The following is a 10,574-nucleotide window of genomic DNA, read 5'->3' on the forward strand; positions in this document are numbered from 1 at the left end:
AGATGCAAATACAGCAGAGTGGGAGCCCTTGGGGTATTGCCAGCCCCTTGGTGTGTCCTCAGATCTGGGTGTGGTACTGGAACCAGGTACTTAGGCTCCATAGTTTAGACGTAGCCTGTGTCAGCATAGGGTATGTCTCCACCATGGGGACTATACCAGGCTAGACATAACCTACACCGGCAGATGGGTTTTCTGTTGTAGGAAAACTACCTCTCAGAACGATATTAGCTATATTGACAGAAGTACTCTGCTGTCAACATAGCTGCGTCTACACTGGGGGCTATGTCAGCATAATTATGTTGGTTAGGGATTTTTTTCACACCCTAGACCATTGTAGCTACGTTGACATAACTTTTAAGTATAGACCAAGCCTTAGACTGAACTTCAACCCCTACCCCTGAAATCACCCGGTAAACTCTCTTCCTCTGCCTCTTTGGGTTATGCCCAGTCTTGTATCTTAACCTTTTCTTCTGTCCCATCCTATAATAGCTACTTTTCAGTTGCCATTGGAGTACATTAGTGAACTGAGTTTCCTTTTCCTTATGCAGATGGGTGAATTTGGAGCTGGGCCAAGTGCTGGTAGGCGTACAATCTTCTTCCCGAGAGCTCTACCAGTGTACCTCATCCCTGACTTGCAGTTCCCCCTGCTATTCCCGTCCACCACTCTTGCTAAATTGGGTGTGGTGGCTTTGCAGTGGAGCAAGAGGATTAGGCTGAGACGATGTAAATTCTTTTTGTGACTTAAGCAAGAGAAGAGCCCAGGTTCCCCGAAGGGGAAGGGAGAATGACTAAATGTTTGGGCAGGAAGGTCATTTCCTCACTTTAATCCATCTTGTTTTCTCCCCTATGCCCCAGGCTCCGTTAACCAAGATGGGCAGAACACCCAAGGTAGCAGTGATGGATTCTTCAGCTCTAAGGTGGCAGTATTTGCTGCAATCGGTGCAGGCTGTGTCATCTTCATCCTTATCATCATCTTCCTTGTTGTCCTCCTGATCAAGATCCGCAAGCGGCACCGGAAGCACACCCAGCAGCGGGCAGCAGCCTTGTCACTTAGCACCTTGGCCAGTCCCAAGTGCAGTGGTAATGCAGGTTCAGAACCCAGCGATATCATCATCCCCTTACGGACTACAGAAAATAATTACTGCCCTCACTATGAAAAGGTGAGCGGGGACTATGGGCACCCCGTCTACATTGTCCAGGAGATGCCCCCTCAGAGCCCAGCCAACATCTACTACAAGGTCTGAGGCTTACTACAAGATCTGAGCCTCGGCATCCTACCAATGCAAGAGCACTAGAGAGCTGAGGGCCCTGGGGGCAGCCGCTGGCTCTCCCCACTAGTGTGCTCGCTCTGTGAGGGAGGAAGTGAAAAGAACCACATGGCAAGACCAGGGGAGCGCAAGGGTCTCGCACCTGATAGTGGATCACTCGCACGCTCTCGCTCTGTTTTTCCCTTTGTATTTAGTTTTGTAGTTCTCAGCTTTTGTAATCCCAAAACTCGAGGGTGGGCCTTCAGCATCCTCCTCCTGCTTCAGACTGCATCCTGGCTCTAGACACATCTAACCGAGATGTGGCCCTAGCTGCGCACAGCAGCCATTGTGCGTGGGCGCTGTGCCTTTCCTCACTCTGATGCCCCTGGCGATAACAGAAAACTCTGGCCTCTCTTGTTTTGGGGATGTCCCTTTCAGCTTTTCCATCTATATTATGTTAAGTATTCTTGTGCTTGGGGCTGTGCTGGTTGTTGCTTTGGTCCAGGATTGTCCTAGGAGTCGGATTAACTTGTGGGCCCCAAGAAGAACCTCCACTCACCTGAGGAATGAGCAGCTTGCGGCAGCACTTTGCGTAGGCATGCCAAGGACGTAGACCCTGTGCAGGGAGGAGGCTGACAAACCCAACATACTATTATTATTATTATAATTATTTTTTAACTTTTGTAACATTTTTATTTTTGTGAAATATTGGTGGGACTGTGAGCCACCACCTGCAGCCTTCTGGCATGCTCTTCTCTCTCTGCCATGCCAATCCCCTGGCCATGCTCTGCCAGGACACACACTCTCACCTTCTGCTGTCCTTGCCATTTTAAACTTTTGTGTTAAGTTTGTAGCAGTCAACTCTTTTTTACCTGCTTAAACGAGGGGGGAGAGGAAAAATATAACTGAAATGGTCAGTGCATGAGAAAATCCAGGGTTCTACCCCATGCCACCAGAGCCAGGAGCCTCCTCCCTTTCAACAAGACAGTAGCCTTTGTGGGAACTCCTCAGAAAGGCATGTCTTCTTCATGGCATGCCCCTTGCCTGATCTCTTTTCCTAGGACAGAGGCTGAGCTACTTTCTCCAACATCAGGGAGAGGGCAGGAGGACAGCATTCACTGATGGTCTCAGTCAGGCTGGATCTGGGACTGGGCTGAGAGAAAGGGTGGGAGCATTCAGTAACTTAGTCACAGGGTTCGTTCTTGGCTCTGTCGTTTCCACAGATCCTGAAGTTGGTTTGCTCTTTGGGTTCAGGTCACAGGGTTTCCATTTGGACAGGAAACGAAATGAATCATGCCTGCTCTGAAGCCCGTATTTGACATGTTCTCAGGAGGCTAGAGCAAATGTTAAGAGAGCAGGAGAAAGCAAACTGCATTGATGTTGGGGGTGGGGCAGATATTCAGTGGCCACAGCAGTTAGGCTGTTCTGACCCTGGCTGACCTGGGGAGGTTGGAATTCTGAGTAAACTCAAAGGCCATCTAGGCCCCCATGTACCCCAGCATCCTCACCCCTTCCACAAAGAGCAGCTGGGCCTCTTCTCCCACTGACCCTTTCGTTTCTAGAACTCTTATGTATGTTTGATCTGTTTTCCCTAGTGACTGCCAGGCACGAGCCAGTCATTCAGCACTAGAAGCGAGGCTTAGCTCCCTGATGGCTTCAGCAAACCCTATTGATTGCTGTTGTCATGGCATGAACACCAGTCAAAGACCCTGCTCCATCCTCCTGATTTACTAGGTAACAGATCACCCTATCTGGCTCCATTCCGTGAATGCATGCGTCCCACCTCACAGGGCAGGAATGGCTGTGTCCTGCAGTACAGAGGAACCCATCACAGGAATACTGCAGTTCCTTGCAGTTATGGCTCCAGATCTAGTAGTAACATGATTGAGTGGCAGTGTTTGAGGGATCTTGGCGCGTCTTTGAGAAGGTCCTGCCATGCTGACCTTGTTGTGTCCAAGGGGTCGGTGGCTACATTCCCAGTCTGTCCTTGGGGTGGGATTTCCCAACATCTCATAAAAATGTAGGGCTGAAAGGGACCTCGAGAGGGCAAATGTAGCCCCCTTTCATAGAATCATAGAATAACATGGTTGGAAGGGACCTCAGGAGGTCATCTAGTCCAACCCCTGCTCAAAGCAGGACCAATCCCCAACTAAACCATCCCAGCCAGGGCTTTGTCAAGCCTGACCTTAAAAACTTCTAAGGAAGTAGATTCCACCACCCCCCTAGGTAACGCATTCCAGTGTTTCACCACCCTCCTAGTGAAAAAGTTTTTCCTAATATCCAACCTAAACCTCCTCCACTGCAACTTGAGACCATTACTCCTTGTTCTGTCATCTGCTACCACTGAGAACAGTCTAGATCCATCCTCTTTGGAACCCCCTTTCAGGTAGTTGAAAGCAGCTATCAAATCCCCCCTCATTCTTCTCTTCCACAGACTAAACAATCCCAGTTCCCTCAGCCTCTCCTCAGAAGTCATGTGTTCCAGTCCCCTAATCATTTTTGTTGCCCTCCGCTGGATTCTTTCCAATTTTTTCACATCCTTCTTGTAGTGTGGGGCCCAAAACTGGACACAGTACTCCAGATGAGGCCTCACCAATGTCGAATAGAGGGGAATGATCAGGACCCTCGATCTGCTGGCAATGCCCCTAATTATACATCCCAAAATGCCATTGGCCTTTTTGGCTACAAGGGCACACTGTTGACTCATATCCAGCTTCTCGTCCACTGTAACCCCTAGGTCCTTTTCTGCAGAACTGCTGCCTAGCCATTCGGTCCCTAGTCTGTAGCGGTACATGGGATTCTTTCGTCCTAAGTGCAGGACTCTGCACTTGTCCTTGTTGAACCTCATCAGATTTCTTTTGGCCCAATCCTCTAATTTGTCTAGGTCCCTCTGTATCCTATCCCTACCCTCCAGCGTATCTACCTCTCCTCCTAGTTTAGTGTCATCTGCAAACTTGCTGAGGGTGCAATCCACACCATCCTCCAGATCATTTATGAAGATATTGAACAAAACTGGCCCGAGGACCGACCCTTGGGGCGCTTCCCTTGATACCAGCTGCCAACTAGACATGGAGCCATTGATCACTACCCGTTGAGCCCAACAATCTAGCCAACTTTCTATCCACCTTATAGTCCATTCATCCAGCCCATACTTCTTTAACTTGCTGGCAAGAATACTGTGGGAGACAGCGTCAAACGCTTTGCTAAAGTCAAGGAACAACACGTCCACTGCTTTCCCCTCATCCACAGAGCCAGTTATCTCGTCATAGAAGGCAATTAGATTAGTCAGGCATGACTTGCCCTTGGTGAATCCATGTGACTGTTCCTGATCACTTTCCTCTCCTCTAAGTGCTTCAGAATTGATTCCTTGAGGACCTGCTCCATGATTTTTCCAGGGACTGAGGTGAAGCTGACTGGCTTGTAGTTCCCAGGATCCTCCTCCTTCCCTTTTTTAAAGATGGGCACTACATTAGCCTTTTTCCAGTCGTCCAGGACTTCCCCCGATCGCCATGAGTTTTCAAAGATAATGGCCAATGGCTCTGCAATCACATCCGCCAACTCCTTTAGCACTCTCGGATGCAGCGCATCCAGCCCCATGGACTTGTGCTCGTCCAGCTTTTCTAAATAGTCCCGAACCACTTCTTTCTCCACAGAGGGCTGGTCACCTCCTCCCCATGCTGTGCTGCCCAGTGCTGAAGCAGGACCAAGTAAACCTAGACCATCCCTCACAGGTGTTCAGAGGCTATTAGGAACACATTAGACCAGGGGAGGCCAACCTGAGCCTGAGAAGGAGCCAGAATTTACCAATGTACATTGCCAAAGAGCCACTGTAATACGTCAGCAGCCCCACATCAGCTCCCCGCACCTAGCCCCTCCTACCCGCCGGCAGTCCTGTCGATCAACACCTCCCCTTCCCTTCCCGCGCCTCCCGCTGGCCATGATCAGCTGTTTCGTGGTGCACAGGAGGCTCTGGAGGAGATGGGGGAGGAACGAGGGCATGGCAGCCTTGGGGGAAGGGGTGGTGTGGGGGCAGGGCTTGGGGCAGAGCAGGGGGTTGAACAGTGAGCACCCCCCCAGCCCATTGGAAAGTTGGCGCCTGTAGCTCCAGCCCCGGAGTCAGCGTCTATGCAAGGAGCCGCGTATTAACCTCTGAAGAGCCACATGCGGCTCTGGAGCCACAGGTTGGCCACCCCTGCATTAGACAATGATGGCAATTCCACAACCACCCGTGGGAGCCTATTCCAGAGTTTAATTACCCTGATGTTAGAAAGCTTTTCCTAATATTTAACCTGAATCTCCCTAGATGCAGTTTAAGCCCATTACTGCTTGTCCTACTTCAGTGGACATGGAGAACAATTGTTCCCTGTCCCATTTATCACAGCCTTTCACATATTTGAAGACTGTTGTCAGGTCCCCCTCATCCCAGCCGTCTTTTCTCAAGACTAAACATACCCAGTTTTTTTCACCTTTCCTAATAGGTCAGGTTCCCTAACAACTTTTATCCTTTTTGTTGCTGTGCTTTGGACTCTCACATCTTTCTTAAAGTGTGGTGCCCAGAACTGGACACAGTTCTCCAGCTGAGGTCTAAAAGAAGCATTGTCTTAAGTGAGTGTGATGTGATAACAAGGTGAGAGCCAGTGTTTCTGTGACCTTGTGTGGCTGCCTTCACGGCTGTCCCGGGGAGGGGGGTTTTCTGACCCTTCTGATGCAGCCTCCACCTCAGGCGTGAGAATGGGTGGGGAGTGAGAGAGTTACTTGTTTGTTCCTTGCCTTTTCCTTTGGGAAGTGGCTGCTTTGGAGGAAGTGCAGTGTGAGGGATAGAATTTGTGGGATAGACATTTCCTGAACTCATCCTTGAACCAAATAGTGAAGGTATTTCCAAGAGACAGAAAGTCCCTTCTCCCTCCCTGTCCTTTCTGTAAGATTCAGGTATGGAGCAGGGGAAGAGTCATCACTTCTCCCATGCAGGTCCTGCTTTGCTGGGCACGGTACTTAGGAGTCATTCAGTCCACTGGACTCACTCTGAGGCTGCCATCTGCCTTTGCCAGCCCTATTTCTGGGCGGGGATTAGTCGTCTCTTTAGTTTACTGGATCCCATTTGTAAATCCATGAAAGGAATTGGCTACAGCACAGTGTCTTAAACTATCTTGGGAATCAGAGGCCGTCAGGACATGACAGGGGCCCACAGCACCCAAATCAACCTCCAAGCTGGGTTCTGCTTAAGGAGCTGGGCTAGTGCCCTAACCCTCCCTCTGTTTTCCCTGCATGTTTCTTTGGTGTGAATTCAATTGTTCACATTTATTGGTGGCCCCAGAATTGGCTGTTTGGAAGTGCACAGCCGGAGAGCACCACCATGCAATGCAGCTGGGTGCAATGAGCACGTGCCTGCAGGCTGCAAGGGGAGATGTGGCCCAACTCCAGGTACAGCCCAATAAGTAGGGAGAAGGAACACAAAGCACAGCATACAGTGGGGGGCTCCACTGTCCTGATCTCATTACAGGGAGTCTCTCCTGAATCCTGCCCTTGTGCCTTCTCCCTCTAACCCAGGGCACTTATTTCCATAAGGCGTCTGAAAACCAGGAGGGATATGGGGCCCACTGAGATCTAGAGGGGAAAGCGGGCACTGTGCTCTGTGGAAATGGCCTCCTGGGGGCTGCATCAAAGAGCAATTGTTCAGTTTTTTAGAAATGAAAAAATGAGAGCTCAGGGTTGAGCAGAGCACCATTCTCCTCTCCCTCTCCCTCCAATCCCAGACAGGGCAAGAAGCAGGATGCCCCCCACCCTCCACTTCTCAGCACCGTGCAGGGCAATAAACCGGCTAGAGTCATGGCTGCCTTTACGGTGGGAGGAGAAGAGCCTTAGAATCACAGGGAACTTAAGCTGATCCCATTGTCCCTCCTTGTGGGCTCTGGGCTGAGGCACAGCGGAAGGGACACTGTTCAGCTGCCAGCCCCTGAGAGATGGCAGGATTACAAGAGGTTTCATTTTACACCTTTCAGTTTTGCTCCCTCCCCAAATGCACCTTTACTTCCCCGCTGCGGGGGTCTGTGCAGGATGCCGTGCTGTGCCGCATAGCAGCCAGGCTGGGCAGTGTTTTGCCAAGGTGTTTCTAAAGCGCTTAGACAAAAGTGCACTTTGAGGCTTGCTCGGCTGAGGTCATTGGCCAGGGTCCAGGTTTTTCAGGACCCCACAGAGGATTGACTGAGTCTGTTGTGCAAAACTGCGAAAAGATTCTAATCTTAGAAATATCCCCCCTCCCCAAAAAATCAGCATCCTGTTTCCAAGTGCAACTAAAACAATCGAGATTGCTAAAACTGGAGAAGCAGCCCAGCCTGTGTGCATTGTTAAAGAACCGTTTGTTTACAAGGAGTTTCACCTCCCAGCCTGGAAAGGAGTGATTGGCAGTGGTTTGAGACTTCGATGGTCAAGCTGGAGGCATGCTTGATGGGAAGGGCTAGGAGACGCAAGGGGCTTGGGCTGGCCAGATGTTTAAACCAAAAGTAGATAAATACAATTGTTTCAACTTTTATTGTTAGCTCTCCAATGTGATTACTGCCCCCTGAATGCAGTGACTGTCTGCTCGCCCCTCCCCTGCTTTTCTGGGATTTTTAAATCTTAGTAGTATACTGCTAATGAAAGGGCAAAACCACCCATCATCAACAGAATGTGGGTTGCTTGGTAGTAACCCCCATAAAAGTAACTAACTCCTCTAGCTGTGGGCAGCTGAAAAAACTTGTAACCATGTCAAGGGGTGAAATTTGAACTGTAATCTTGCTGCGCACCTCAGTCTGCTGGGTCCTATAACTGAGTGTCCCTTTTGTTCTTTTCACTGAAAGAATTGAAGGTGGTTTTTGTTTTTGTTTTGTTTTTGTGTGTAAATACTAGTCTTTTTTGGAAGAAATAATGTAAAGATGTTTTGTATAAACTCTGAATTATTTTCTGGTTGCTTTTTCTTAGAAAAACAAATGAGAACTAAAAAAAAAAAATAACTGCAAGAACGGGTGTAAAACATTGTCATACCGCAATCAAATTCAGGAGGCTCATCGGCGAAAGGGTGTGTGTGCGCGGGCACTTTGGTGGAGCTATGGAGAATCAGGGAATGGGGTCTTTATTGCACCGCGACGCCCTTCTGACAACAAAAATTACTACAGGTCCCAGGAGGAGGGACTGAAGCTTGAGCCCACCCAAGCCCCAGCACCCCACGTGAGGGGCCAAAGGCTTCAGTCCCAGGCAGGGGGCCTGTAACCTGAGCCCCACCGCCAAGGGCTGAAATCCTCGGGCTTTGGCTTCAGCCCCGGACAGTGGGGCTCAGGCTTCAGCTTCAACCCCAGGCCCCAGAAAGTCTAAGCCAGTGCTGGTGACCCCATTAAAATGAGCTCTAAAAGCAGTTGGTAAATCCCCCTCTCCCCCCCACACACACATTTTAAAAAAAAGTTTTTAAGCCAAACTCATGAATTTGGGGGGCCTACCTCGTGATGTGTGAGTTGTCAGCGCTGGGGTGGGATGTTAACCCACCCCCTCTTCTTTCTAATTGATAAGAGAAAGCTAAACTCTCCCCACCCCTCCTTACTGTGCCTGATGCCTTCATGTTAGAGAAGTGCACTTTGCCTAACTAAAGTGAATGAGTGGGGAAGCACCAGAGGTTAGTCCCATGGGGGGAGGTGTGCACGTGCCTCATGGAAACCATTTCCAGCTCTGCTGTCACATCACGAAGGGGAGGTGGTTCAGAGATGGAAGAGGCCTAGTAGGTCTGTCTCCGAGGTCTGAGTCTGTGGTGATTGCCCAGTGTATTACAGCTGCTGGTCAGTTAGTTATGCCAAAAACCTTCTGCATTATAGCAACACAGTGAGTTCATGTGAGGTGATTACTGCAGTCCCAGGTTCTCTGGAATGTTAAGATAAGTTGATGAGGTGAAAAGGGTCAAGAGAACCCATTGTCTCCATGGCAGTGCACGCGCAAACACACCCCGTAACGAGGCGTGCACCCACATTTCAGAGATGTAAACAGGTACACGTTCGTGGGGGGTGTACATACCGTGTGTATGCAAATACACCCTGGCATGACAGATGAGCCCATGCATCACAGCCATGTGCACATTTGGGTCATCTCATTAAATACCACAATCCAGTATTCTGCAGCAAGTTAAACTTCCTTCCATTTTCCTAAGTTGGGGACGACCTTAAGTCATGTGATCAACCAGTGGCGCTGCTGCCTCGGCCGCCCTTGCCCATCTGTGCTGGAGCAGTAACAGTCAGTTATGGTCTCACAGGCATTCTGGCTGGATCATGCTCTCGCCTTTCCTTCCTGCACCTCAAGCTCTTTTTTGCCCCTACAGCTGATGTTGCCAGCAGGGTACTCCCAACTGTAAAAGATCTGAGGTAGCAAGTCATCCTCATACATTTCTGGAGTGTCAGTGAACCAGACGAAGGAGGGTGATTCACGAACACGTTCTGGGACTAGATTAGTGGTCAGGCTGCCAGTGCTGTGCTGCCCTGCTGCTGTAACTGATGTCCTCATCTGTATGCAGAGAGTACAGATGCTTTCCAGCCACAGGGCTAATGAGTGTTTACACATTTTGCCTTCATTAACAGAATTAAAGTACTCACCTTCTCTCCAGCCTCTCCACAGAGAGTCCATCCACTCAGGCCTCTCCTTGGCAGGCAACACATGACTTGGTCAGAGAAACACTCCAAAATGAGAGTGCCTCTTCTCATGAATGATTGTTCCCTTCCCACCCTCATGATGAAGTGTAAGGTGCAGAGTATTTCTCCCTGCCCTAGAGCAAGATAGTCAGTGGGCAAGCATCTCACTGGCTGGTTGATCGTCTCTTGGTTTCTAATCATGTTCCATCCATTTGTTAAGTTTTGGTTTGGCTTCTGGGCCACAGCCCAGAGTCCTGGAATCCTATTGGCCATGCTCACCCAAACCATGTATTCTTTTGTTCTTGTCATGTTCCTTTTTTTTATTCCTTTGCCTTTTACACAGCTGCTTTCACCCAGTATCATATCATCAATAATCAGTAATATGGAATCTGAATTCCATGGAGCCATGATGGAACCTGATATATTGTTAAATAAAAGATTTTTTTCCTATGGAAACCTAGCAGTCTTCTGTGTGTTTTTGTTCCTGCCCCAGACTCTTTCTGGAAATAATGTTGTTTTAAAAGAACCAGGAAAAGGTTAACTCAGGGAATTGATAATGGGCTACAAAGCAGTACCTTGAGGTGCTGAGTGCTAGACTGAAAAGCATTCGGAGAGAGTTTATTTTGACTTTTAAAAAAATGGTCACACATTTGTAACCCCCTCTCACTTGTCTTGTTTGACTCTT

General features: G+C 49.2%; 1 protein-coding gene across 1 annotated transcript in view; it reads left to right on the forward strand.

The window, feature by feature from the left end:
- Positions 1 to 10,349, forward strand: part of EFNB1 (ephrin B1) — a 134,821-nt gene extending 124,472 nt beyond the window's left edge. The window contains exon 5 of the mRNA XM_037909075.2: positions 856 to 10,349. Within this exon, the coding sequence (XP_037765003.1) occupies positions 856 to 1,244 (389 nt within the window). The 3' untranslated portion in view covers positions 1,245 to 10,349. The remainder of the gene's footprint in view (positions 1 to 855) is intronic.
- Positions 10,350 to 10,574: the final 225 nt, after the last annotated feature.

The sequence above is a fragment of the Chelonia mydas genome, chromosome 9 (assembly GCF_015237465.2).
Source record: "Chelonia mydas isolate rCheMyd1 chromosome 9, rCheMyd1.pri.v2, whole genome shotgun sequence".
Taxonomy (NCBI): domain Eukaryota; kingdom Metazoa; phylum Chordata; order Testudines; family Cheloniidae; genus Chelonia; species Chelonia mydas.